Here is a 27901-nt window from a genome sequence, read left to right as displayed (position 1 = left end):
AGATAATAAAAAAATATAATTTTATTTTAGCATGATGGTAACTAAATAATAACTATGAATATTTATGTTAAGAGTGATAAAATCTATATAAGTATTGTTACTAGAATTTGATAAGTTAAAAGGCACAATTTTGAAATTAAATTTACAAATTGAAGATAATTGTAGAATTTCAAATTTTTAAACATGTTTTTTAGACCCTCAAAATTACAAATCAAAATTTTTAAATTTTTTTATATTTTTTGTTTCCATTTTTATTTTGGTGTAAATAAAATGTTTCAAACACAAGGATAAAGAAAGCTTTAAAATAATTAACAAGACTTTGTTCTCTTAGCTAGCCTTAAAAACATCTCAAGCTGGATAGATTCTTTAAATAAACATAAGAATGTAAAAATGGACAAAAGTTCCTTGCATTTTTGCATGCATAAACTCAATTTGTGACAACTGTGAGGAAATTTCAAGAGCACAAAGGAAAAAGGAGGAGCAATACAGACAAGAGAGTGAGGGTGGGTGTGATAAAGCCTGTTTCCCATCTCAACACGTGATGAAACCACCATCCAGGTTGACGTGCAACAGGCACCAGTAAAGCAAACAAACATTTAAGCAAGCAAGTAAGTAACCGCGAGGTTTGCCGCCCACTCATCGCCTAGGTCGCAATTCGTGTGAGCGTGTGAGTGGAGTGGAGTAGTAATTCCCCATCACACAAAAGATCGCGCTATCCACCGAGAATGCGTCTTGCACGAGATTGCCTTGCCAAGCAGGCAGAGAAGGAAAGGGAAAGGAAAAGGAAAGAGAGGAGACGGAGGAGGAGGACGCGTGAAGCAGCATCCACCCTTGGTTCAGAGCCATCATGGGAGTGTGCAACGGACGCAATCAGCATCGATGCATCCACTGCAGCACGATGAATGGCGACGATGATGGTGCGGGGGTTCGCGTCCCGACGGCGTGGAGCTGGCTGGTTGCAGCCTGCCACTGTGCGCCGGCCATTGTTGACCCTCTCCTTCACCACTCCTGCCTGCTGCTGCTGCTGTTTCGCTGGGAAAAAGAAAATTTCCCCAGGGTTGGATGGAATCTGCCTCGGTGTGAAACAGGACACCGCCTCCACTCGCCCGATGTGCGCGATGCGACGCCGGATGCGGGGTCGGGATTTAGAAGCAAGCTGCTGTGGTGGTCTGTTTTTTCTCAGCTACTTCGCGTCCACGTGCACAATAATGTGGTTCGCATTGAGAGGCGCGACGACGATCGGGAGTGCGATGGTGTGTCTCGAGCTGTACAACAACAACGACAACACCGTATGGGAGACGGAAGAAGCTACGGGCGGGAGGCGTAGAGGCACGGGAATAGGGGTGACGGCGTGGGGGAAAAGAACACGAGTGATTGATTCTCCTGCATTAGATGCTTCCGTTTCTATGGAGACTGCGCCAAATTCATCTCCCCCCCCCCGATTCTGTCATGCTCTGTTTCTATGCATGTTGCTGTGTGGGTCCCACGTTTACTCTCTCTCACTCGATTGGCTTGATTATCAGCTCACGTTGGCGCGATTCCGTTCGTCGGGACGATCGCTATTTTCGCCTGCCAGGGCCGCGGCCGACGGCACTGTGGCACTCGCAGGGGCCGGTCCGTGGGCAGAAGTGTTCATCACGCCGTGAATTGGGAGAATATTTAGTTGCATAGATGCTCCGTGCGTCTCAGGAACTGGGAAGTTGTTAGCTCTGGGGCCATAAGTGGATCAATCTCTCTCTCTCTCTCTCTCTCTCTCTCTCTCCTGGTGTGGAGTGTGGTTGAAGTGGAGTCGGGGGGACAGAGTTTTGGAGGTAGCGCCTCTGCGTGGCTCTTTTCCTGTGGATTTTAGGTGCTGGTAGCTGTTGGTGAGAGGCTTGGTTCCTGATATCTGGAGCAAGAGGGCGTTTAAAAGCTTCGGCAGGAGTTCGTGCTGCGTATGTTGTTATATTTTATTTGGAAGCCTCTGAGAAATATTCGCAAGGAAAGATTCCCTTTTCGTTCGAGGCTTGTTATATTTGTCGTTTTGAAGCTTGGACTTCGGGAATTTTCCATTTGTGACTCAAATTTGTACATGAGAAGCGCTCTGCATCTGTAGCGTGCTGCCTCGCAGTTTGTTCTGTGTATATACATATATAACATCTCCGAACGCTTTTTTTTTTTTTTTTTTTTTTTTTTTTAACTTTCACAGAGAAGAATTGCGTTTGAAAAATTAAATTTGTCGAAACTTCTGATCGCGGAGGTTATTGCACGGGCTCGGTTGATACGAGCTATAGTGTGAAATAACTTCTCCGTGTAGCAGCTCTTGTTCGCTGCTCCTTGTAGCTGTAAATATTTCTCAAATTCGGCGTAGCCATGGAGGTCCTTGCAAGTGCAGTGACCATGCGCAGTTCGGTACCATCATCTTCTTCCATTGATTACTTCCATAACGTACCTAGAAGGTCGCAGGCTGCACCGAGTAGAAGAACAAGCACGGGAGTGGGGAATTCTGCCCTCTCACGGCACCACGAAGGTTTGCGGGCATCGTCTGCGGTAGATATTTTGCGACCTCTGTCTTTGACCGAGGGTTTTGAAGTAGCTGTACATTCGCACCTGTCAATGGGAAGGAGTATTGAGCAGCAGAGTCGCGGAATTGTCACCGCGGTGTTTGAGAGGTTTACGGAGAGAGCGATCAAGTCAGTGATGTTGGCACAAAGAGAAGCCAAAGCTCTTGGTAAACGAGAAGTTGGAACGGAGCAGCTGTTGCTGGGATTGATTGCGGAAGATAGAGGGAGTGAAGGCTACCTCAGTTCAGGCGTTACGATCGATAGGGCCAGGGAAGCCGTAAAGGCTTTGTTGAATGAATCGGAGGGCAGCAATTTACTCGGGCCAGCAACGGATGTTCCATTCTCCCACGGAAGCAAGAGAGTGTTTGAAGCGGCACTTGAGCATTCGAAAAAGATGGGACACAATTACATTGCTCCAGAGCACATTGCGATTGCTCTATTGGCTGTGGACGATGGAGGTGCCAGCAAGGTCCTTGACAAGTAGGTGACATCTCCCCTAATTATGTTACAATGGCTTGTAAACAATATCATGGGACTGCAAATCGTGTGCTATAGTACCAGATCTTGGGCATGTGCAATTGCACATAAACACGAGATTCTGGCTTGTATCCAGATTTCTTTTAGTTGTGTAGGTGTATGAATTGGAAGAATATTCCTCTTTTACGTGGCAAGTGGCATGTTGCAGCTGGCGCTAGAATCTGTTGATCTTAAATTCTGGATTGTGGTCATCAGGTTGGGTGTGAAGAAGGGGAAATTACAGTCAGAGGCTGTAGCGAAGCTGCAGGGTGAGCTAGAGAAGGAGGGTCGTGCAGCATCGTCATCAGTTGCCATGCCACAAAAGGCAGCCGCTGGCGGCACCCCTTCGAAACGTGGTTCTTCCAGAAAAGGTCGGCTTCTTCTTTTTATGATATATATTTCATCTGCATGCTAGTCGACCTTTGCGCAGATTTAATGTGAGTAGTTCGATCGAAGTCACAAGGCTGCCCATAGGACTGAGTGTTGTACTTTGAAAGTGAATATTAGTGTGAGGTTCTTCCATCCAGGCTAACTATAAGCTTGCAGTATGTCGGCAGTTATTGTAGCTGCTCTGAGTGCTGGACGGTTGTGTGTGAATACCGAAACAATTTGGACAATTTTTAGGATTTTCATGTCGGTGACGTGATTTCGGTGGAATTGTCGTGCAGAAAAAAGTGCATTGAATGACTTCTGCGTTGACCTAACTGCAAAGGCCGCAGAAGGTAAGGTAGATCCAGTAATTGGCCGCGACCAAGAAGTGCAGCGAGTGGTACAAATTCTTGCCCGTCGAACGAAGAATAATCCAATTCTTCTAGGTGAACCTGGGGTCGGGAAGACTGCGATTGCCGAGGGTCTTGCAATGCGAATATGTAAAGGCGATGTTCCTGATTTCTTGATCGTAAGTTTCTCTAAAATCTATTTCTAGATGGCGCTGTCATGGTTAATGTACTTCGAACATTGGCGATGGGCTCAAAGTAATAGTGGAGTGCATCACCAGCTCTTTTGTTAAAAGTTAGGTTTTAGCCAGACGGCGTTTTCTGGCGGAACTTAGTAGACTATACCTCTGCATGTAAACGTGTCTCATTAGAGATCACTTGTAGGGAAAGCGGGTGATGTCACTGGATATGGGATTGCTCCTAGCTGGAGCCAAGGAACGCGGTGAAATGGAGACGCGGGTGACTAGTCTAATTGAAGAGACTCGGTCTGCAGGTGTGGTTCCGGACATCTGAGTATGTTCATGTTTGTTGAGGAGGGTCACTGATGTTGCAAATTTCGTGTGTGTGTTGGGAAGATGAGAAATGCATTGGACGAGTATCAGATACCTGCAATGTCGCTTGCGTGAATTTTTTTTCTGATAACAATGTGTCATTGTGCATGCAGGGAATGTAATCTTACTAATTGATGAAGTGCACACACTGGTGGGGTCTGGTTCGGTTGGAAGAGGAGGTAGCGCAGGGGCAGGTTTAGACATTGCCAACCTACTAAAGCCTGCTCTAGCGAGAGGGGAGCTTCAGGTGACCACCGTTTACCCGATTTTAGAAATGACTTATCTGTATGAGTAATCAGGTATTGACAAATGTTTGTAGATTTGGTGTTCTGAAGAACTGACTGATTTTCTTGTCTTTGTGGGAGTAGTGTATTGGAGCAACAACTCTGGACGAACATCGCAAGCACATTGAGAAAGACAAAGCCCTAGCACGTCGCTTCCAGCCAGTCATGGTTTTGGAGCCTTCACAGGTGTCGTTGTAACTATTGCTTCCACGCGAGGCCTCTCTAGAAGTTGTGAAGACTTAACTAGCTGCACGTGGAGAGTTTTCCAAATTGTGGAATCTGTTAGATTAGAGGTTTCTCTTAAACTGGGATCCTCTATTGCCCACCTCTCTGACATGTTTCAATGTTGATGTTGCAGGAGGACGCTGTGACCATATTGATGGGGTTGCGCAGTAGATATGAAGAACATCATAGGTGCCACATAACCAGCGAAGCAGTGGAGACTGCCGTGTACTTGGCTTCTCGGTATATTGCTGATCGGTTCTTGCCTGATAAGGCTATCGACCTTTTGGATGAAGCTGGAAGTCGAGCTCGAATTAACTCTTTTAGGAAGAGAAAGGAGCGACAAACTAGTATCTTGACTAAATCTCCAAGCGAATACTGGCGGGAGATTCGTGCTGTACAGGCTTCACAGGAATCGGTAAGTTCATTTTCATATAGGATTAATCCATGTGGATACTTTTCCAGATTAGGTTCTGTCTGGTTGAAAGATGTAAATGAGTATCTCTTGTTGGTGAATCTTATGTTTGGAGATTTTAAAATCTCGAGTTCAGTGAACGAAAACGTTGGGTTTAATGACGATTGTTGAAAACTGCACTCATCAACCGAGTTGTCATGCAATTATTCTTGCGATCATATGCAGATTTTAGTTTCGGTTTCAGGAAGTACGGATGCTCCTGGAGAGGACCTGTCAAGTCCATCAACAACGGAATCAATAGAAGCAGAATTGGGTAATGATGCGTTGTCTGTGCCAAATAATGACGTATTAGATGCGAGCATTGTCAGCGACGATGAGGAGTTTGCGGAAGGGTATGTTCTTACACTCAGCGATGCATGAATTTGATTACACCCAATCAATGCCGGAATGTAAAAATGATGGTGTTAACATGTGCATGGAAAGCGACGGAATGTGCGTTGAAATACGCGTTTGAATTATAGGAATCGTCAAATCTGCTAAAGTTTTGTAGATTTTAGTAGTTCATGTTTCGTAGTTATCTTGTTGTCACTTCAGTTTTAAAATCTCATGAAGGATTGTTTGTGATTGCAGACCTGTGGTGGTCGGACCAAGTGAAATCGCGGCAGTGGCATCCATGTGGTCTGGTATTCCGGTGGAACAGTTGACAAACGACGAACAAATCAAATTAATGAACTTAGAGAAACTTCTCCAGACTCGCGTTGTGGGTCAAGATGATGCGGTAAATGCAATCTCGCGGGCTGTGAGAAGGGCACGTGTGGGATTGAAGGATCCTAATCGGCCTATTGCTGCAATGCTTTTCTGTGGTCCAACAGGAGTTGGAAAGACGGAGCTCACGAAAGCTCTGGCCCAGCACTACTTTGGATCGGTGAGTATTTTGAAATGTTCGGCAAGCGCGTTGTATGTTTTTTAGTTAGGGCTAGTTGACGTGTGCTATCCATGAAGAAAGTTGGTTTGATCATGGGAGATTGGTTTAGTGGTGAAGGAAGTTATGAAATGTTGCGTGTGGCATTTTTGAAATTTTGTTATTTACATTAACTTTCAGATGATTAAATTGTCACCCATTCACACGAGATATGGTATTTTCTTTACCTTCGCGTTGTAAGTTCCCTTTCGAATTTATGAAACTTGCTGATTTTGCAGGAAGAATCCATGATTCGATTGGACATGAGTGAGTACATGGAGAGGCACACCGTGAGTAAGTTGGTTGGATCTCCTCCAGGTTATGTAGGATATGGTGAAGGTGGTATACTCACTGAAGCCGTGCGTCGGCGCCCATTCACAGTAATTCTTATGGACGAAATCGAGAAAGCTCATCCTGATGTTTTCAACATGCTACTACAAATATTTGAAGATGGCCATCTTACCGATTCTCAGGGGAGAAAGGTGTCCTTTAAGAATGTTTTGATTGTGATGACATCTAATATAGGTTCGCAACAAATCGCAAAGGGAGGTAGTAGCCGAATTGGGTTCACGTACCACAATCCCGATGAAGCAGACGGTGGCAAGTACTCGCAATTGAAGGAACTTGTCATGGATGAACTGAAAGGTTATTTCAGACCAGAGCTGCTGAACAGGTTGGACGAAGTGGTTGTGTTCAGGTCATTGGAGAAGTCGCAGGTACGAAATTGTTCCATGAGTAAAGTTGTTTTAACGCTCATACATGTCCGTTTAGTTTTGCAGAGTTGCTATGTGAAGTGTATCGGGGCTTAAATATTAGCATGCAACTGATTTGCTTCAATCTGAATTGGAAGAAAATTTTCTTACTGGTAAAAATCTGCGTACTGTCTGTTGGTTTGATAAATTCGGTTTGACAGTCTTCAGCTTGGCTTTGTTTGTAATATTCGTCTTGATTGTGATCACTAATTTGTCTTGGTTGCGAACCAGGTGCGTGCTATCGTGGACATTATGCTTGAGGAAACGAAGACGCGGTTGTCTGCCCGGGGACTGAATCTGGAAATTTCTGAAGCAATGGTGAAGCTCATATGTGACCAGGGATATGATAGAAGTTATGGTGCCAGGCCTTTGAGACGGGCAGTGATGAGTTTAGTTGAGGACAATCTCAGCGAAGCGTTACTGCAGGGCGAGTTCAAGGACGGGGACACTGCTCTAATAGATATTGATGAGACAGGGAATCCGAAGGTTCTCCGATACGAGAAACCCAATGTCTGTGATCATGGCCTGTGCTTGCCTGAGTTGAAGACGGTGTCTGTTTCATCGCCACCAAGCTGAAGTTGGACACGTCCATCACATTATAGTAGAGTTTCATTTCTCTGCAGTTAGAATTCATTGAAGGTGGTTCAGTGTCTCCATTAATTTGTTGGTCACGTGAAATGCATGCGGTACGACATCCAGCCAGCAGTTGTAGCTACTTCTGTCCTGTAAATGTGTGCCTTGGTTTTTTAACTACTTTAAAAGTGATCGTGTGATTGTATACTAGTATGTTAATAGAACCTTGGATTTGGTTGTCCTTAGGCATTGCATATACTTATGATATGTGACGATATTCATTCTTAGTGCTAACAACATTTTTCCCAATTGTGCCAAATGGGCATGCTTATTCATGGCATTCCAAGTTGTCACTCTATTCTCTTGCTCTGCTTGCACGTTAGCATGATTGCATTTGATTAGAGTGTGCAACCAGAGTGCATTTGATTTAATAAACACACTACATTTCAAAATTGCTGTAACTTTGGTTCTAAATACTATTTTACTTGAAATATACCTCCATGTACAAAAGTCTAGATTTCATAGAATGAAAATGTAAAAGAGTAAAAATCATCTGAAGAAATAATTAGAGAATCTTAAGCACAGACTTGAAACAAATCAAAGTTTCCTTGGCTTCTCTTAGGTAGAAATAATGAATTTCAAATGCAACATGAGATATTATTTGTTAAGGGTGTCAGGATGGAGAATTAATATACATATCTACCATTTGATAATCAAATTGAATGCAAGTCTATGTATACTATCATGGATGTAAAATCAATAATAATTAAATATGTTTTAAACAAAGTTATCAAATATTTTTCCTCTCAACTGTAATTTCTGATTTCATGCTCATAATTAAAGCTATGCCCTCTTTATTCTCTTTGTAAGATGCAAGTTTTCTTTTTATTATTATTTTTTTATTTTTTAACAAGCCTTACAGCATAAGGATTTGTAGTGATTCCATTTCATACTATTTAAAAAAACAATTCAAGATGTGAAAATATATAGTCAAAAAATGGGTCTAAGAAAAAACAAGCTATTTATTTTCTTGCTAATAGGGAACTTTATCAATTATTGAATCAATTTATTTTATGATATTTTTGCATGTACAAAACTTGATATCATAGATCACATGATGAACATGATATAAAACATTTGTATCCAACATAGTAAAAATGAGCCAGCTAAATCACATCATTCTACTTAAAAAGGTAGTCCAAAACTTTCATTAATCAAGATTATAGTAACACTTACAAATCAAACTTCATGTGAACTTTAGATTGAAATGGCTTGTGTGATGAAAATATTCACTAGAAATGAACAAATATATACTATACATAAATGTTATGACTACAAATAATCTAACAAAAGAAAAATGTCATTCAAGAAACTTATTTCAAAGAAATTGAGTTTCACACAATATGTGATGATGACATCGATTATTTATATAATTTAAATATTTTTTAAAAAAAACAAAACAATCATTTTTTGAGTTTAAATTATAGTTAGAGACAAAAATGTATACAATGGAAAAAATATAGTATTTAATTTATTTTTTAATTTAATAAATTATTCCATAAATTTTATCATGAAAATATAACATAAGCCATTCTATTCAAACTAAATTTGATGTCATAGTAATATAACAAAGTCATACCTTAAAACATCACTTTTCATATATATATATATATATATATACAAGCATATTCAATCAAACAATATGCACATTTTTCAATATGAATCATTTTGGAAGAGATCTATGGAAGTTGAATACTCAAAGTATTGGTATCTATAGAAAAAGTCACAAAAGAAAGGAAGGTAGAGATGAGAAGTAAAGGAAGCTAAAGAAAGTGGTAGAGTGTATTGGCAATACAACTTGCATCCCTCAAAAAACAATAATCTTTTTTTGCACTACTTTCATAATAATGCTTTTGTCTACAAATCACTTTCTACTTCTTTACAATGCTGCTTAGTCTCTCTATGACCTCCACATTAGAATCCATGTTGAATGATTATGATTTGTTCACATCAAACATACTACAATGTTATTTCTTCTTATACTTAGGATTATGATAAAATGCAATTATTGTATAATGAATCTAAGGTAATTCATGTATGCAAAATAATCTCATTAGGAATAGAAATGTACTTTAAAGAAATTTCATTGTTATATTGATAGAGAATTTTGTTTTAAATTTGTAAACAATCTACTATGGATAAATATTTGTGTGTATATATATATATATATATATATATATGCTAGTGAAAATCCGTGCCAATGGCCACAGAAAGCTAAAACAAAAGTTTAATTTGTAATTACTAAGTTAAAAATTGACTACTCCTAAAGTATTGTTGACCAATAAAAGAAAAAAAGAAGAAGGATATATGCATTATAATGGAAATAGTTCTTACTTTAATTAGAAAATATAATTTTTATTTATTACAACAACTTAAATAAATTAATTAAAAGAACTTTGAGATAAATTGCATTTACAATGATGTTTTTTTCTTCATTATTTTCAAGATATAGGATTTTTATCTTATTTAGAGAAGTTCATTGTGAAATAGATATATAGTAGAAACATCTATCATTGGGTACAAAAAAATGATCTTGTATTCTTATGCATTCTTGCATATATCCAAATTCCTATGAGTTCTTGTAAGTTTCCTAAGTTCCTATGGATTCTCATATGTTATTTTTGCATTCCATGAGTTCTCATTCGTTTCCAAATTTCAAAAGATTCTTATAAGTTTTTGAAGTTTCTATGAGCTTCTATATATTTTTGTGTATTTTTTTAAGTTCCAAATAATGCTTGTACATTTTGCATTTCTTCCATGCTTAAAAATATATATATTTGAAGTAGAAAAGAATCAATTCTAAATCCAAATTTCCTAGAGCTTATGTTACAATCAATTGACCAAGTTTAGGATACATAAAGATTTCCTAGCATTGTAAGATATATACTTTGAACAATTAATGATTTTTTCAATTTTAAAAATGACCAAAATTCCATTGCAATTGTCAACTAGGCCTTTATAAACAAAACATTGCACTTAAAAGAAATTTCCTATTTAAGCCAAATTTCTTTGCAAATAATACTCAACATTTTATTTGGTATTAATTTTGTATTATAGAAATAATAAACAAATAACAATTCTTATTTTTGCTATCTACTTGCTCATTGGAGTTGTCTTATTAATATATGTATTCCATATTCATGTCAGGTTGCACTTTACCATCTCAATTGAGATTGGTAGCAATTCATCAAGAATTATCATGATGTTGGAAATGTTCACAATCTTCTGGTACATCACAATCTATAAGGTAAATTTACATGGGTTTTGTAAGCTAGAGGAGATAGGCATTTGAATCCTTTATATGCACACAATATTGAACTTATTCAAGAGATCCTCAACTTAAAAACATATACAGTCAATAAGTCCTTAGCTTCAATACATATGATGTATCATATACCATAATTTGACAACATCAACGTATCATAGTAATATAAAATAATTATATCAAAACAAATTTTGTTCAAACCATGAAAACCATAACCATTTGTAATTTACCATAGCCTTAGATTTTAGAGTAATATAACCTTAGAAAGTTGGAGGTATCCTCTTCTTTGAACTAATTCTATTGCCCAAAAGGTGCTTCTTGTCATATTTGAATATGCACTAAGTTGCATATTTTATTAAGATGAAACAATTTTGCTTGTACTTATCTACATCTTAATTCTTTAAGACATCTACAAAAAAATTCTCCAAAGAATTATCTTTATATATCCAAAAGTCCATTGAATTCATCTACTAAAGAAGCATCACATATTTATAATTTTTCATCTCTAAGTAGAAAGTTTCTTGCCATGGCACATCTTACAAAACAAATAAGCACACTCAAGAGCAACACAAGATTATACAACATCATTGTAGCAGATGATTATACAACATCATTGTGGTTGTTTCATTGTTGAGAAGATTATCAATTTGCTATATCCTAAGAGAAACTCAATGAAATGCAACTTTGTTCTTTGATTGCTATGCACACCTAATATATATAACTGCTTGGCCAAATGTTAGGCAAAACTTGAGATAAAAGAAGAATAGTAGCTATATTGAACAAACTTAAGTGGCTTATTCATCCTAACTTTTTTTATTACTAATAAATATCTTTACAATATAAATCTTGTACACTAGCTCTTAAAGCATTTCTTGCCACAAGAGCAAGATATGACATTGGAGCTTAAGAATAAATTTTTGTAGGAGAAGATATTTAAATTATTTTTTGTGAGCATCTCAATAAAACAACAAGTTCAAGTTGCTGCTCTTAGTGCAAGTTTGAATCTAGTCACTATACTCACTAAAGCTTGTATATTCTAATTTTAAATAAGCTACTTGAATATTCATAGTTTTTAATTTGGAGAATAGATCATTATTGTGTGTACTTGATTTTTGTAGCATTCTCTTCTTGCAAGAATAGTTTGACTCTCTTAAAAATTTCTCTTACTTGCAAGTGCATCTCCATAATACCCTACTATATCAATCTACAACTACCTTCACTCCAAACCATGACCAACTTTCTTAAGACCCACAGTACACTACTTTCTACTTCCTAAACCTACAAAATTATACCTCTTGCAACATTGCATTACTATTGCTGCACCACACCTTGATTGTAGCACATATAGCCTTCTCCATGAAGAAAAGTTATAAAAACCCATTTCAGTTTGGAAGATGAAGAAGTAGTTATTGGATCCCAACAACTTGATTCTTAAATATACTTAGGCCCAAACCACTTTGTGTTCTCCAAGTTCTTAGAATTTCCTTCTAAATAACTAATGCATCTTTGACTCTTTATCATATATCCAAAGTGTTTAATATAATAGATACATATGTATTTATATGCAAATCCATCCTTTGAAAAATACAAAGGAATAAGGTGATAACAAATAGCAATAATTCTTGGAATATAATCAAGTTAGTAATCTTTTAACCCCAAAGTAGTTTAACAACTTTCTGAAAAGAACAGATTGAGTTTTCTTTTGGATAAATGTTTCAACGTTTGACGAATTGCTGCACAGATAAGTGAGATTCCCTCGTCCTCCTACAAACTGGGAATTCAGGAGAAAGAATAGGACGAAACAGTAAACAAGGAGAGGACTGAGAACTACTCACTCACTCGGACTGGCTGACTGATCATGCTGCAGTGACTGACTAGGTGGACCTCACCCGTTCCCGCATTCATTCATTCATCCTTGGCTCATTTACCCTTCCTTCCGCCCACATCCGCATGTTTCATCGATATATTCCAAAAGACAAAAGAAGGGAGGGAGATGGGGCCAACTTCCAAGCGCACCCGAAGCAGCAAGCAAAAAGAACAGACAGGGAGGGAGAGCCAGGGCACTGGATGAAGACGAGCGAAGAGGGAGGAGAGAGGAAAGAGAGAGGAGAGCGACAGCACAATCGAAAGGAACGAAGAAAGAAAGAAAGAAGAGAGAGAAGAGAGAGACCGCCGTAGCGGGGGAGGGGGTTCTGTTCCATTCTGTTCCATGTTCCGACGGGTACTCGCGTCAGCAGCAGCGCAACCCAGCAGCACTACACCACACAGACACACACACACGCACACTGCAACGAAGAAAGGAAGGAAGGAAGGCGGACGCGATTTCGCAGCGCCTCTCGACGTCTCTCCTCGCCGGAAGGGGACTGCCTGACTACTCACTCACTCTCTCTGTCTCGGCATTTGCCTTGGACTGACTCTTTAACCCACCCCCACGCTCGCCCCGCACCCTCCTCCCTCCCGCCTCACCACAACACCCCCCCCCCCCCCCCCATCTCGTCTTCTTTTGGCTAGGTATTGCCCTCTCTCCCTCTCTACATTCCTCTCGCCCCTGCCACTGCTGCTGTTGGTGGGTTCTCGTGTCCCATCTTCCCCCGGTTGTTTCCCGGTCACGCTGTGCCTCAATGTGGCGCCTTTGATCATCTTCGCTGTAATTGCTTGCGTTGGGTCGGTGTGTAGGTGTTTGGCGGGATGGACAAGGGAAAGAGGGCCAAAGTGGAGGAGGAGGAGGGCTCCGAACTGGACGCCGAGTTGGTTCAGGCCATCGAGAAGTTGCAAGAAGTGCAGGACGAGCTTGAACGGGTGGGTGTGGATGTGTGTGTGTTTTCTTTCTTGCTTGCCTCCTCTGTTGTTGTTGTTGTTGTTGCTGCTGCTCTTGTTTATTATTTATTTTTTAGTGTTTTTTAATTTTTAATTTTTTTCCTCACTCCATTTCGTCCCCCACCACCAAGCAACATATCTTTTATGAGGTCGCTTCGGGGGATAGGAGTGGAGGATGGTGGTAGCGGTGGGGATTGGAGGTGCATGGCTGCACGAGGTGTTATTTGTGGCTACCTTCCGGGATGTCGCTTTTCGGTCAACTTGGGCACGGGGTGGGGTTTGGGGTTTAAGGGTACCGACGGGTTCGAAGTGGTGGAGCGCAACGGCTAGGGTAGGTTTTGGTGTGGGCGACGGAGAGGGAGGTTGGGATTGTCGTTGTTCGAAAAGTGCGGGTTTGTTCCGGTCGTTACAGGAGTTCGATGTCGGCGTAGGTTTGGCGGTGAGGTCTAGGCGCAGCTGTGGGTCGGGTGCACGGGGGCGTTGCAAAAGGGAGGTTTTTCGGGGGAATTTGTGGGCTGCGCACGAAGTTGTGTTGTCGCGACAGCGTAGTGCAGTATTGGGTGTGTGGTGGGGGTGGATGGACAAGCGTGCATGGAGGTGGCGATGGTGTGGGGCGTGAGATGGACGCGGAGGAATGGAAAGCTGGGATGGCAGGGCGTGTGATGTAGTCTCCCCCGACCGCAGTGCAGCAGGTAGTGTGTGAGGTAGCTGACGGTGCAGCGATTGGGGTTGGCAGGTGAACGAGGAGGCGAGCGACAAAGTGCTGGAGGTGGAGCAGTTTTACAACGAAATCCGACGCCCAGTGTACAGCAAGCGGAATGCCATCATCCACAACATTCCGGACTTCTGGTTGACTGCCGTACGGTCCCACTTCGCGCGCTTGTCCCCTGTTGTTGAAGGTTTTGGTAGTTCGTGCAGTATGGACATATGCGAATGGGTTGGTGGATTGGGCACGGATGGCATGGGCGGGGGTAATGGGGTGGGTATGAAGGGTTGATAGTGTTTGTGGCGTGCAGTTTCTGAGCCACCCAGTGCTGTGCGACCTCTTGACGGAGGACGATCAGAAGGTAAGGCTGGCACGCTCACTCTTGTGTACGCCTTGTTTGTGGGCGCTTTTTCAGTTGGGAGCATGAGTGTGCATTGGATGGGGCTGTGAATGGAACGGGGCGAGTGTGTGATTTTGGAAGCAAGGCGATGGAGTTCCGAGGGCTGATGGTGGGGTGTGTGCGTGCATGGCAGGTGTTCAAATACCTGGAATCGCTGGACGTGGAGGACTTCAAGGATGTGAAATCGGGCTACAGCATCAGCTTTGTGAGTGTCTTACCGAGATGACGAGAGCTTGTGCTGAGGACATGGTGGCGTTGAGATGGGGGTGTTGGGCATGGGTAGCTGTCGGTGAAGCGGGCGTCGGGGGGGGGGGACGTTATTGACTGGATGTGGATGGGTGCGGTGCAGAATTTTCGAACAAATCCTTACTTCGAGGATACGAAGTTGACGAAGGAGTTCAGGTTTTCGGATGACGGTTCGACGTCCGTGTCGGGCACCCAGCCGAAGTGGAAGGATGGAATGGTGAGGGTTAGGGGGTGCGAACGAGCGAGTTGTGTGGTGGTGGAGCGGATGATGTAGGGCGTGGTAGCAGAAGAGGGATGGTTGGTGGACGTGAGGCACAGCATAGGTGGCGGTGAGCGGGTGGGGTGGAAAGAAGTAGGTGTGTGGTTGTGGGTGGTGTGGCGTACTGAAGCGGTGTGTTTGTGGCAGAATCTGACGAACGGCGTGGTAGCTGAGAAAGAAGGGAACAAGAGGGGTCATCAAACGGAGGACAGGTATGAGCTCGAAGCATTGGGTGTTGTGGGTTGGCGTATGCCGATGGGTTGGTATTGTGGGTGTCGGCGGTCGTGAAATGTATGGTGGTCGGCATGTTCGAGGTTAGGGAAGTGTGAGGTGGAGTGTGTGCGTGAGAATGAGGTGGCGAGGGAGGGATTGCAATTAGTGGTGTTGTTGAGGTGGAGCGCGTTAATAAGAGGGGAAGCGGGAATGTTGTGCAGTTTCTTCAAGTGGTTCTCGGACACGCAGCAGAAGATATCCATAGAGGGGATACAAGACGAGGTGAGCATTTCTATGAAGCACGGAGTTTAGTGGGGGCGGAGGAGTTGATGATGTGAAGTAGGGTGGTGGGTGGTGACTCATGTTTGTGTGGCGTTGGATGTCGGAGTTGTGGAGGAAGCGCGGTGAAGCAGGTTCCCCTGTGAGAATTTTGTAGCAGGAGGGAGTGGGTTTGGGAGGAGTGGGAGGTGTTGGTTGCGGGGAGTGTAGGGGATGGGCGAAGGCAGTGGGTGGGTTTCGGGGTGGGGCATGGGTGACAAAGGTTGAGAAGGTGGTTGCAGTAAGTTGACATAAATGTTTGTCATATTAGGATGGTTGGTTGGGGCTGCAGGTTGCAGAGGTCATCAAGGATGATCTGTGGCCAAATCCGCTGAAGTACTTCAACAATGTAAGCATATATGTGTTTTGGTATTTTTCTTGTCTCTTTTGAAGCGCTGTGGTTTCTTGGGCAGTGATTGCGGTAGTAAGGACGCAAGGGCGTGTGCGTAGATGGGAAGGTTAGGGGTGGCGGGTGAAGCACTGTGGAGTGTGGCGGTTGTGTTGAATGCGAGGTTGTAAGGCGCGTGGAGAGCGTGTAGTGGCATGCATGCTGAGGCGGTGGGGGCTTGTGCAGGAGCAAGATGAAGAAGGGTTCGAGAGTGGGGATCAAGAAAGCGGGGACGATGACGCGGTAAAGCAACAGCACCAATGGTGGAGATGTTTGAGATAGAGTGATGTGCTTGTGGGGTGAGGGTCGGGGATGAGTGTGATGATGCGTGAGGATTGTGGCGGTGGTTGAGGGGAAGCGTGGATGGTGTGGTTGTGTGGCAGAGTAAGGGCGATGGCCTGGACGACGAGGATGACGAGGGCGACGAGGACGACGACGACGAGTAGATGCGGGGAGGAAGAAGGTGGAGGGAGCAAGTGTAATGGTATCTGATTTTTGTGGAGGGGCATGGATGGCAGTAGCTGATGAGGAAGAGGATGGTTCAGAGGCGGGTAGGTGCTTTGCGTTTTTTTGGAGAGAGCACTCGCTTGAGGACCGCGTGGGCAACATGCAACGTCGACGGGGTCCGAATTTTGGGGTGTGGTTGGTGGAAGAGGGGAGCGGGGGTGGTTGAGGAGCCGTTCTCCGTCCGTGTGGTTTAGTGGGAGGACACAGCTGTTGCTTATTTGATGATATTGGAGGAGTTCGTGAGTAGTAGGCAGGAGGGCAGTGTCAAGTAGTAGGAGCAGTTTGCGAGGCGCCGATTCGTCGTTGGTAGTTCGTGCCCACCGTTGGAGCTTGACGAGGCGTGGTGTCTGAGGAGCGTAATCCTGTGAATCGAATTGGGACAAGCCTCCGCGTACCCTGAGTTGTTTTCTGAGCGCCTCCCTGGATGCGAGGGCGCAGATATGAACGTGGGTTCGGAGCTGACAGAGGGTGGTGGATAGTCAGGAGGCTTGACGTGTAGGTGGTCGCTATTGCGGAATAAGGAAGTTTTGTTTTATTTTCTTTTTTTTTGAAAATTGAGTTTGTGTACTCGTGGTTGCACTGAAGCGAAGCGGTTGGGTTGGACGGTGTTAAGTACGGTTGTTGGATGTTTGGAGTTTTGAGGTTGAGAAGGGCGTGTTGAAAGGTGACGCGGGAGTGGAGAAGAGATAGGATGAGGGCGAGAACATGTTCTGTAGAAGTGACATGTGTTTGTGGAGGTGTGGGATAGAAGAGATTTGGTTGGGAGTATTGTGAGTGTATTTGTATGTGGTGTGAGGTCAAGAGGGGTGGAGTATGTGGTTGTATGTGTGGTATGGAGTGAAACAGGGAAGGGGAGGGGTGTGGAATGTTGATTATTGGCAGTATTGCAGTGCCTGTTTGGGCGTTGGTTTTTGGTTGAGCAAGAGTTTTTTTGGTTGAGCAAGAGTTTATTGAATGGGTGTTGGAATGGTTTTTGGTTGAGCAATAGGTTGTTTAACGGGTGTGGGAATGGTTTTTTCGGAGCTTCTGAGCAGTTTGTTCGGTTTTAATACGATTGTACATATTGGTTGTGTTCTGAGCGTTTTTTTTGGCATTTCTTTTAGGAATCCATATTGATCGTAAGGAGGTTATAATTTTATCTGATTCTTCTAATGCTTTGGTGTGAGCTGTCTTGTATTTTCGCGCTGGTTCGGTGGGTATTTTCGTGTGTGAATATGTCGCCTATGTCTTTTGTTGTTTTCGTTGTACTTACACAGGATTTGTTTTTGTAACCTGCAATTTTTACTATTGTGACTAAATTGAGTATGACCTTTAGTTGTGGATATGAATTCTGATTGCAGCATACGGAACGGTAGCCAGATGTTGTGTAAACTTTGTGTCGCTACTATGGTTACTTTTGCCGTCCCCATTCAAGTCGCTTTCTTGTACTATTGTCCTTTGCCTCTTCTCTCCTGCATCTTGTTTAATGACGCGGACGCCTTCAGTTTCTCACCACTTTTTTCACTGCAAGCATCCCTCTTCCGGGTATGGGCTATAATGGTTTCAGTTATGATTTTTGAGCCTTGAATGTGTTAAACCCGGAGGTTTTATGTGCTGTGAACAGAGTTGTTTTTGTTTTATTGTGCGATTTCAGTTGTATTTGGAGAAGAATCGTACACCCGCCTGTTGAATTTGCTGCTTGACTTGAACCGGAGTGATTGTACTCACCCAACATTTGTGGTATGCGGGTGCTAATCAGGTTGCTTAAGCTTTCTTTGTGCTGGTGTATATCTTTGCCTTACTGTTTTGCTTTTTTGGTGATTTGCTTTCGGACGGAAACACGCGGATCTTTATCTGATTTCAAGGTGCCTGTTTGAGTTTACCATGTGCTTATAGCGAAGTTTTTAACCTTTTAGGGTTAGGGTAGTTGAGGAAGACCAGGGCTGCAACCATGGCGTAGGAGCCGCCTGTGAATGGTTTCTTGATTTACGGGGTTTTTCATTTCCACAGCTACTGTTGGACTTGATCGAAATATATGGGTCTAATGGGCTACGTTCCTCGAGGTTATGTTTGTTCACTTACTGCCTTGTTTCAATCTTCGCATCGATTTTTCGTACTGTTTTGGGGCTAGTGTTTAGGTAGTGCTTGGTTTTTCTCAATACATTCTTAGGTGTCATTTTTCATGAAATCTAGCCATCGGCATGGCATCCTTTAAAAGTTTAGTGTTATGTTCCGGATGACTGATCGACATGTCCGAGCCATAATTTCTCCGAATTTGTTTATCCTGTGTACATCTCCGATAGTAGATGCTAGGATTATACTGCTAGTTCTCTGGAATGTTAAAGCTCCGTCTTTATTGTTGATATTCATGTTACTTCGAGAAACTTAATTGTGAAATGTATCTTGCAGGTGAGCCCAACTGAGATCGCAAATACGTTGCACAATCATGAGTGAAATAGCTCTCTGCTGCAGAATGATCTAAAAGTGGGGGGAGCGAAGTAGATGTTTCTGACGGGTGATCAAGGGATTACCAGTCGTGGAAAGAATGTACTCATCTCGTCAATCAAGGGTCGGAACTCGTTTTTGCTCACTCAGTCAGAATGTATTTGATACATATATTTATTAATGGCTCTGTGCTGTCACTTGCTCTCAGAACTTAAGTTTAAATGATACGGTTCGTGGGGCTGAACCACAGGGAAACAAACAGCGCACTTTTTTCTGGCACTCCTGGAGAATGCAACATCGCTGTCGAGAAACTTGGAGGATATTGTTGTGAACAGGGAACATAGGTTAGAGTGTACTCAGCAACGACCGTACGTTTTGATTATAACAATTTCTAATGATTTCGGAACTTCAGTAACCCTAGCTTTATCTGTTATTGTTATATCTTTGAGGTTCCTAGTTAAGGTTATTCGTATGATTGAGATCGAAGAAGTATCGCAGCCTAATGAATTGTATCGGGTATTGGCAAGGTTTACCTTTCACTTACTTTGTCCTTTGTAATGGCAAGCAAAGCGTGGCCTGTTTAAATGCTTTTTGATCTGTTACCAAATGTGAGGTGAACAATACCAACACATGTTTCATGAACTTGAACATTTATGATGAGCCATTCAATTGTCCTTATGACTTTCGTGGCCCACTCTGACTTCTAAACTAAATGGAGTAAATGTCCAGACATCTGGTATCAAACTGTACTAACTACTATCTGAAGTTTAAACTGACATCGAAGCACACTTCTTTTCCTTTGCATATCGACACAGCCCACAGAGCATGAGCACTACCGTGGAAGCTACAACGGCGGGAAAACCGCGTTGCAGTAGTCATGGAGCAGCTACATGTTCTGATTTTTGACCAATGCTACTCTGCCCTATTCTCGCTGGTCTTCACTTTTTCATGTGGTGCTAACTTTGATTGTGGCTTTTACACTGGTGCAACTTCAGTGTGTAAGAATCATGCCCAACTTTGCTGGTCATAACATTCAGAGAAAAGACTTCCTGCAAGGCGGGGCGAAATTGAACGAAGGCGAATACGAAGACGGATGGAAGTTGTACTGGATAAATCCCACATCTCGGAAGCAGAATTGCACCATCGAAACTAACGAAATGTGTTAAGTTGGTTTTTGGTGATCGCATCAGATTCTGTACTGAGGTTCTGACAGCACAAGGTTTGCTGCCTTTCTCGATTCCAAAATGTAGTTTTGTCAGTGAGTGCTTTAAGACAGAGCCTGGCCTTATGAACTCCAGAAGTTGATCAGTTTCATTAAATTGCAAATCGCCAACTTAGCTTCAATTCCCAACCTTAAAACATGAATGAAATTCACACATGCATGTTGCCTTTTTCGCACATTCTTGAAACTAGCAGTTAAAATGCTGACGCAGATTCCACGTCCGAGAATCTGAGATTCTTATCGTGATCCGACGATTGCACCAAAACTATCTGAAGTTGGGTCCAATCACCAAACTACTAAAGAATTTGCCCATCAGTACATTTGAATTCAACACACCAGAAGCGCTTTCCTACGAAGAACAGATTCTAAACTCACTTGATAATAAAACTCTGCAGTGGTACAACTGGGGCAGTGGGATCCTTGCCCGGTGAAATGTGAATGTGAGGAATGCCTCGATAACAGGTTACCTCTAGTTCTGTGCCTTAAGCTGAACTGTAACCGTAATAGAAAATTAAATGTCAACCTGAGAAAAAATCATCGTCACTTTGAGTCCACTCAAGTGGAGAAGAGGACGCATCGTAAAGGACTCTGTTATCAGGCTCAAAAATAGACTAATTATCAAGCTTTTTCGGAGAGTTATCAAAATATCACAAGCAAAGAAAATGCAGTGTATATCAAGCCACAGGGATAAGCCACCAATGACCTGTGCTCCTCAGCGTGAGGCACAAGGACGGCCATTAAACTTGTACATGATCGAGTACACCATAATACTGTCAAAACTCCCAGAATATATTTAAGCATCCCCCTGCACAGAGCACCAAGGAAATAAGAACCTTGTACCACTGGTTCACATTTTATCCAAGAAAATTTCGAAACAAACAAATTTTATGACTATTTAAGTTGTTCACGAACTGTTATTTTTTTTACAGTTTCTCTTCTTGCAAGTGCAGTAAAAAGGTGACTCACCGGGGAAGAAAGATGGAAAATGCCGAGAGAAGCACCATAGGGATTTGACAGTACCCCACTAAGCTGACGCATCGATAGAAGTCGAGACTCCCATTTTTCCCAGCCAACAGATTGAAGATCGTATACAGGAAAAGGGAAGCTAGGGTAGTCCACCCTAATATAACTCCAAAATGCACTTTACCTCCTAGAAGTTGGCACAAGCCAAAGAGCATGTAAAATATGATGGGCCCTGACAGATCTGCATCTTCATGTAGGTCAGGGTTGATGCGAAAAGGGTTCAGAACTGTGAGAGTTCTTCGTGTGATCTGTGGGATGTTAATCCCAAGCTCTGCGCAAGAAAAAGGTAGTGCAGTTTACTCAAATCCTGTGTACATCGAGAGTGAAAAATAAACGACGAGGAAATGTAGAGAGGAGATCGTAAATCAGAACCTATGAATTAACGATAGTAAGAAATTTAAAAAAAATCCCGTAAATGGACAAAACGAAAACGCTAAGCCACATTCGCGAGGGAACCGCAAAAAACCACTCTCGATTTCATGGCCACACAAATGGACGTTCTTGTATCCCACGCACAAGAACAAAGTTTGAAAGAAGAGAAACATCAACACGAAAGGTACAAAACTTAAACAAGACCAGAAGAAAGGAAAAAAAGAAAAAAGAAAAAAGAAAAAAGTTCGGGGATGGCATACCCACCTTCAAGAAGCGGAGGTTCATCTTCAAAAGCACCAAACCCACCACCACCACCAGAGTAGCCCACACTGCTCACCCGAGGTGCAGACACACCGACATCACCCAAGTCGAAAGACATGAAAGGCAAGGCAGAGGAACCCCCCGGCATCCCCCCTTGCATCCCGTTCATACCACCACCCCTCATATTCCCCCCTCTTCGATACGGATCCGCGCCATCGAACGACAACGCCACATCGTCCCTCATGGCTACCTCAACTACCCTCCAGTAACCCTAGCTCACACCCTCACCTCGTCTTCCGTAAACTCACGATATTCCAACACCTATTCCTTTCCACAGCTGCAACAACCCCACAACCTTATTCATAAAAACGAAAACGAGACCACAACCTTCGAAACAAGTGATGAGAGTGGCGATGACAAACTCGCAAAGAGGGCCAAATTTCCACAACAGTACGATTGAACACCTCGCGGAAATCGGTGTTAATTCACCAAAGGGTCCCACAAAAATTGGCCGCAAGTTGCCACATGGGACTCCCGTGGGCACGATGTGTGTATCAACCGGAGGAAGGAGGCGGGCAACAGGATCCTTGTCAATGTGCGCTTGCGAGATTGCAGTGATGCTGCAACGCCGCGTCGTGGTAGTGACATTCATCATTTAATCGAATGAGTGGGGGTAGTGCGGCAAGCGATTTGAGGTTGAAGTTCGACGGAGCGATGGACTCAGTCCATTCAACGTCAAGAATTCGTCTTCGCCTCCCAGGTCCCCCCCCCCCCCCCCCAGTGACGTCGGCTCCTTCTCCGTTTTAGAATGCCCTATCTATACTCTCTCCCTCTCACATACCATAATGAGGCCAAGGAATTTGAACTTGAAGTAGCAGAATACAACTAACTGAGTTAGTTTAGTATAAGGAATGTTGCAATGTTTGTAAATGGTAGCAATGTTTTACAAAGATTTTTACTTTAATCCTGTATAATATTGGGAGCATGTTTTACGAGGTTGGGATAGGATTATGACCTTGATAAATAGTACAATTGTATAGTAGGTTTTGGTAATAGTTACATAAAAAAATTATTTTTATTTTTGCATTTCTTTAACCAATAAGTAGACTAAGTGTAGATATAAAAATGATTTGATTATAGAATTTTTTAATCAATATATATATATATATATATATATATATATATATGAAATTATTAAATTGACCAAAGCATTTATTAAATCAATCCACAATCCTAACCATCGTCTAAAAAGTCTCTATTGTTGGATCCATATTGATTAAAAACCAATAAAAAAATGGTTGGATTTGCAACTAATAATGATGGATGAATTGATTTAATAAATGCTTGGACAATTTAATTATTTCTTATATACATGTAAAATTTTTAAATATTTGAATTTAATATAAAAAAACTAAATAAATCAAGTAAATATCTAAAAATTATTTGTTGTAATTGTAAAGGTTGAATTTTTTAATTTTTTGTTAAATATTACTTTATTTATTATAAAGATTTTAAAATAAAGGGATTTTAAAGATATAATTATAAAAAATTATATGTTCTTATATCAATGCAAAAAAAATACTTTATTGGTTGAAATAAATCAATGGCTATATTGAAAAATTTTAATACATAATAATTAGAATAAGTAAATAATTTCTTACTATAAAATTTTAAAATAAAATTAAAAATAATATATTTTTTTAAGGCTAATTTTTAAAAAATTATAGAAAATAAAATATAATAATATAATATATATATATATATATATATATATATATATATATATATATATATACTTTTCTAAATTTATCCCTCAAAAATCGATACTTGTCACATATATAATCAATAATACTAATAACTTAAATAAAAATTTAAATAAATATAAATAATAATAGATAAATTATATAATATCTTATAAAAAAGTTTTTTTTAGAAGCTTTATAGACATGGATTTAATTGTAGACATTGTTGAAAAATTGTCATGGACATACACATATAAATCAATAATTATCTATATGATTCGATAGAAGTAGATAAAAGTCTGTTAATTCCATAATATCTTCTATAGAAGCTTCTTAAAAGCTTCATAAATGCTATTTTGACTTTATATGTGTCTATAATTGACCTTTTAGGTTAGAAACATAGTCAACAAATTGGCCATGTGCCACACATGTTGGTAGCTTGAAGAACAAGCTAACTATGTGGCCCACACATAGAAAGCTTGCCTTATAAGCTAAGGCATGTATCTTGCAAAGTCAACATATATTAAAAGTCCTATAGAACATTGCCACAAAGCTCTTAGTTAGATAATATATATATATAGAGGCAAGAGTGAAGCTCTCTTCACTTTTGTCAACTCTTTTCTTGCTTCTAGTCTAGATTTAAGAGTCTCTAGTTCCTTTGTCTTTTGAAAATAGTCATTCTAATTTCTTTTTAATATACATACTACTTTATTACTATTTTGTCACTTTTCTTTTAATACAAACTTTTTAGATTTATGGATCTTCTTTTAATTCATGTCCTTGAAAAATTGACAAGAGTATACTTATAATATTAGAGCTTTATCTTCTCTTGATTAAGAGTGGATTACCTTCCCTTTTCTTTATAAGACATAAGCATATTAGAAGTTATGGATTATTCTCTTCTAAATTAATATTGTTCTTAATATCTTCTTTGTTCTCAAGTCCCCTCTTTTCCTTGTCTTAAGCAATATTAGACATTTATTTTTTAAGTATTATCATAGTAGAGCTTGTTGAAATAAAGACTGCAATGACACAAATATAAGAGCAATTGAAAGAGTTAATACTTACAATGCATCAATTCAATTTACCACCACAAGGATCAACAAGAATAGCAAAAAATAAAGATATAGATATGATTGGAGCTACTTCAACATCTGCACTCAATCATGCCCCTTTTCCTATGGTGGAACATTCTTCTGACTTTAAAAAACCAAGAATTGTCATGCTTGAGAAGTTTGATGGTACAAGATCTAAGTTTCATGGATTTATCAATCAAGTACAACTTGTGATTGAACTTCAATCTCAAAGCTATCCAACTCCAAGATCACAAATTAGATTCATTGATACACTTCTTTTAGGTTCAGCAATATCATGGTTTTTATCTTTTTTGGAATAATAAGATTCAATATTGGATAATTTGGAGGTTTTTTTTAGTAGAGTTTTGATCTATGTATGCAAAATATAATGCAACTTGTGTTGCAACCAATAAGATCCATATTTTATGACAAGGCAATTGATTTGAAATATTATATGCTTCACAATTTTGATAACTTGTAACTGATATCAAGTGGGATGATACTACATTTATTAGCCAATTTTTTTATAGATTACAATAAGAGGTAAAGAAATTGATGCTCAATTTACTTGATCTTCAAACATTGAGTTAAATAATTGACTTTGTTATGAAGTGTGACAATCAACTTTTTGAATTTTGATATGAGAGTCAGATAAGTAGGCCTCAACATTACTATAATTCAATGGCAACACCAACACCTCTTCAATACATACCTTTGGAAGTAGAGGATATATAAATTGATATGGTATGTTTCAAATTTCTTACTAAGAAAGAAAAGATTCATTGCCGTCAAGAAGATTTGTGCTTATATTATAGAAAATTTAAGCACATTGCTCAACATTGTCCAAAGAAGCGACGCAATTATAAAATGAGGAGTAAAAATGTCAAAGAAGATAATATATTAAAAAATTGAATTTTTCTAGCTACAATAGGGGCCGTGCAATTGGAACTTTATACAATATCTAATGAAGGTCCTATTCTTTCTTCAAAATCCACTCCTTGTTTTATATTAAAGATTATTTTAGAACCTATATATTACAAAGCCTTTACCTTATTAGATTCAAGAGCCTCAACGTGTTTCTTAGATGAAGAATTTGTTAAAAGACTTAGCATATTTTTAATAAGAAAAACTAAATCTATTCATGTAGAAGTCATAGATAGTTACTCGTTGTCTTTTGGAGATATTACTCACAAAATATTTCTTCTAGAAGTAATAATTAATGGTCATAATAGCTTTGTGTTATTTAATATTATTAGATCTTTTTCTAATCCAATTATTTTAGGCTTATCATGGTTAAAAAAATACAATCCTTGAATAGATTGAATTTTTCATATTCTTGATTTTTTTAAAAGTACTACTAAGAGTATAGTTAATCAAGTAAAAAATCACAAGTCTAATACAATTAAACATATGTTTGTAGGTGCAAGAGCTTTCTTGCATGCAGCAAAAGAAGGATCACCTTGAGTCATTTATGCCGCAATTATTTTTAATAGTGCAAAGACTTCAAGTAGCATTCCAAGCCAATATCAAGAATTTTAAGATATATTTGAAAAAAAGAATGCAGATACTCTTTCAAAACATCATCTCTATGACTGCTCAATTGACCTTCAAGAAGGAGCACAACTACTATTTGGACCAATCTACAATTTATCACAAAATGAATTGGTTTAATTTAAGGAGTATATTAAAGAAAATCTAGCCAAGAATTTCATATGCCATTTTAAATCTCCAGCAAGAGCCCCAATTCTATTTGTGAAGAAAAAAGATGGATCATTACAAATATGTGTTGATTATTGAAGACTCAATAAGATCACCATCAAAAATAAATATCCACTATCTTTATTATCTAGACTTCTTGATCAGTTGAATCAAGCTAAGATCTATACAAAAATAGATTTACGAAGAGTATATAATCTGATACACATCAAAGAAGGAGATGAATAGAAGACTGCATTTTGAATCAAGTATGGAAATTTCAAATATAATGTCATGCCTTTTAGACTTACAAATGCACCAACATGTCTCGGACACAGAAATACAGATTCGAGATCTAACAAGAAGTTCAAGAAGAACTGGCAAGAACTAGATTAATCAGATGAATACAAGAACAACACCAGAGAGGTGAGCTAGAGCTCTAAGAGATGTGTTGTCGAGACTGAAGAACTCTTCAGCCTCGATTCCAATATATACTTCTATTTAGGAAGCTTCTCAAGCAACTTCTACCAATTAGAAAGCTTCTAAAAGGTTCTAGAGACTTGCTTCTAGAAGGTTCTAGAAACTTATCTTTAGAAGGTTCTAAGGACTATGTCCCTAATATCTTTTGGCAATTAAGAAGCTTCTAGAAGGTTCCAGAGACTTGCTTCTAGAAGGTTCTAGAAACTTGTCTCTAGAAGATTCTAAGAATTATGTCCCTAACATCACCCCCTCCTTTAGCTTCGAGGTCTCTGAGAAGCAATGTTGTTGATCAATACCAATGCAAGAAAATGAAGCTCTGTCGCATAACGTCTGCTATGAACTCCAACTGTTGTTCACGAGGCAAGTGGTTCATCGGTCCTTGAAGCCAACAGTAGTGGCCCACTCCCTCAACTTCTGACCAAGCATGAACTTCTGTGTCTTCATTATGAAATTGTCCTGCAAACACGCCTTTTGGCTGACCATCGTAAGCAGGCTCGGACTCTAATACAATCACCAGTGATCGGTTATTCGGTATCCTCCGTCGTCGTCGTGGTGTAGGCAGTTCTTCATCTCGGGGTCGCCTTCATGAGCTAGTCGGTTGAGATAATCTGACTGACATAGTATCTATCTCTTCGCTATCCATATCAGAAGACCAAACTATAGCTACTGAAAAAATTCTATTTTATCTTGGAGAAAATAACTACATCAACTACGAATTTTGGTGGTGCTCTCCCCCTTTCTTATATTTTTGGGTGAGCAAGCTTTAGAAGGAAGCTATCGTTGAACTGGCTTAGGTTTATGAGGATGTTGTTGATGAAACTCCTGTACCTTTTGCGGCGCATTGGCGAGATTTTTAGCTGGCTCCCACGTTCGCTCATTAATGTCGTAGCCACA

The 27901-nt window shown here is 40.4% G+C and overlaps 4 protein-coding genes across 9 annotated transcripts; 3 read left to right on the top strand and 1 right to left on the bottom strand.

Annotated features, from left to right (window-relative positions):
• The first annotated feature begins 1614 nt into the window (after positions 1–1614).
• LOC112295313 (chaperone protein ClpD, chloroplastic) lies at positions 1615–7842 on the top strand. The gene is made up of 11 exons (XM_024546704.3): positions 1615–3023; positions 3276–3430; positions 3728–3957; positions 4160–4268; positions 4440–4573; positions 4695–4796; positions 4969–5250; positions 5473–5639; positions 5878–6172; positions 6448–6924; positions 7192–7842. The coding sequence occupies exons 1-11, from the start codon at positions 2353–2355 to the stop codon at positions 7534–7536; spliced, it is 2967 nt and encodes a 988-aa protein (XP_024402472.1). The 5' UTR covers positions 1615–2352; the 3' UTR covers positions 7537–7842.
• Positions 7843–13041: 5199 nt separating this feature from the next.
• Positions 13042–17296, top strand: LOC112295220 (NAP1-related protein 2). 4 transcript variants are annotated; one of them, XM_090244243.1, is made up of 11 exons: positions 13042–13369; positions 13535–13657; positions 14412–14534; positions 14692–14742; positions 14915–14986; positions 15131–15244; positions 15434–15498; positions 15721–15781; positions 16110–16166; positions 16392–16448; positions 16589–17296. In XM_090244243.1, the coding sequence occupies exons 2-11, from the start codon at positions 13547–13549 to the stop codon at positions 16649–16651; spliced, it is 774 nt and encodes a 257-aa protein (XP_090100369.1). In that variant the 5' UTR covers positions 13042–13369; positions 13535–13546; the 3' UTR covers positions 16652–17296. The 4 variants fall into 4 exon arrangements, with proteins under 4 accessions (XP_090100369.1, XP_090100368.1, XP_090100370.1 ...); XM_090244242.1 differs by having other exon boundaries at positions 16089–16166; XM_090244244.1 differs by having other exon boundaries at positions 13290–13424.
• A 981-nt stretch (positions 17297–18277) lies between these two features.
• On the top strand, positions 18278–19724 carry LOC112295465 (uncharacterized). Of its 2 annotated transcripts, XR_016498211.1 has the most exons (3): positions 18278–18754; positions 19101–19260; positions 19387–19724. XR_016498211.1 is itself a non-coding variant. In XM_073540799.2 (2 exons), exons 1-2 carry the CDS (start codon positions 18727–18729, stop codon positions 19692–19694), a joined length of 336 nt encoding a protein of 111 aa, XP_073396900.1. In that variant the 5' UTR covers positions 18577–18726; the 3' UTR covers positions 19695–19724. The 2 variants fall into 2 exon arrangements, 1 of the variants encoding a protein (XP_073396900.1); XM_073540799.2 differs by lacking the exon at positions 19101–19260 and having other exon boundaries at positions 18577–18754.
• A 979-nt stretch (positions 19725–20703) lies between these two features.
• Positions 20704–22679, bottom strand: LOC112295464 (uncharacterized). 2 transcript variants are annotated; one of them, XM_024547115.2, is made up of 4 exons: positions 22479–22679; positions 22018–22351; positions 21325–21652; positions 20704–21163 (listed from the first exon to the last, which is right to left on the bottom strand). In XM_024547115.2, the coding sequence occupies exons 2-4, from the start codon at positions 22256–22258 to the stop codon at positions 20998–21000; spliced, it is 735 nt and encodes a 244-aa protein (XP_024402883.1). In that variant the 5' UTR covers positions 22259–22351; positions 22479–22679; the 3' UTR covers positions 20704–20997. The 2 variants fall into 2 exon arrangements, with proteins under 2 accessions (XP_024402883.1, XP_024402882.1); XM_024547114.2 differs by having other exon boundaries at positions 22018–22679.
• Between the last annotated feature and the right edge of the window lie 5222 nt (positions 22680–27901).

The sequence above is a fragment of the Physcomitrium patens genome, chromosome 18 (genome assembly GCF_059467195.1).
Source record: "Physcomitrium patens ecotype Gransden chromosome 18, ASM5946719v1, whole genome shotgun sequence".
Taxonomy (NCBI): domain Eukaryota; kingdom Viridiplantae; phylum Streptophyta; class Bryopsida; order Funariales; family Funariaceae; genus Physcomitrium; species Physcomitrium patens.
This window is presented reverse-complemented; position numbering and strand designations above follow the sequence as displayed.

Bases quoted from the DNA above. Each gene is read 5' to 3' on its own strand.
- LOC112295313 (XM_024546704.3), top strand. From the start codon at position 2,353: ATGGAGGTCCTTGCAAGTGCAGTGACCATGCGCAGTTCGGTACCATCA. The intron at 3,958-4,159 runs GTAAGTTTCTCT...GATCACTTGTAG, and splicing joins ATGTTCCTGATTTCTTGATC to GGAAAGCGGGTGATGTCACT. The intron at 4,574-4,694 runs GTGACCACCGTT...TTGTGGGAGTAG, and splicing joins TAGCGAGAGGGGAGCTTCAG to TGTATTGGAGCAACAACTCT.
- LOC112295220 (XM_090244242.1), top strand. From the start codon at position 13,547: ATGGACAAGGGAAAGAGGGCCAAAGTGGAGGAGGAGGAGGGCTCCGAA. The intron at 15,499-15,720 runs GTATGAGCTCGA...AATGTTGTGCAG, and splicing joins GGTCATCAAACGGAGGACAG to TTTCTTCAAGTGGTTCTCGG. The intron at 16,449-16,588 runs GTAAAGCAACAG...GTTGTGTGGCAG, and splicing joins AAAGCGGGGACGATGACGCG to AGTAAGGGCGATGGCCTGGA.
- LOC112295465 (XM_073540799.2), top strand. From the start codon at position 18,727: ATGGGTCTAATGGGCTACGTTCCTCGAG. The intron at 18,755-19,386 runs GTTATGTTTGTT...GCTGAACCACAG, and splicing joins AATGGGCTACGTTCCTCGAG to GGAAACAAACAGCGCACTTT.
- LOC112295464 (XM_024547114.2), bottom strand. From the start codon at position 22,258: ATGAGGGACGATGTGGCGTTGTCGTTCGATGGCGCGGATCCGTATCGA. The intron at 21,653-22,017 runs GTGGGTATGCCA...TTTCTTGCGCAG, and splicing joins TGAACCTCCGCTTCTTGAAG to AGCTTGGGATTAACATCCCA. The intron at 21,164-21,324 runs GTGAGTCACCTT...TGCTCTGTGCAG, and splicing joins TTTTCCATCTTTCTTCCCCG to GGGGATGCTTAAATATATTC.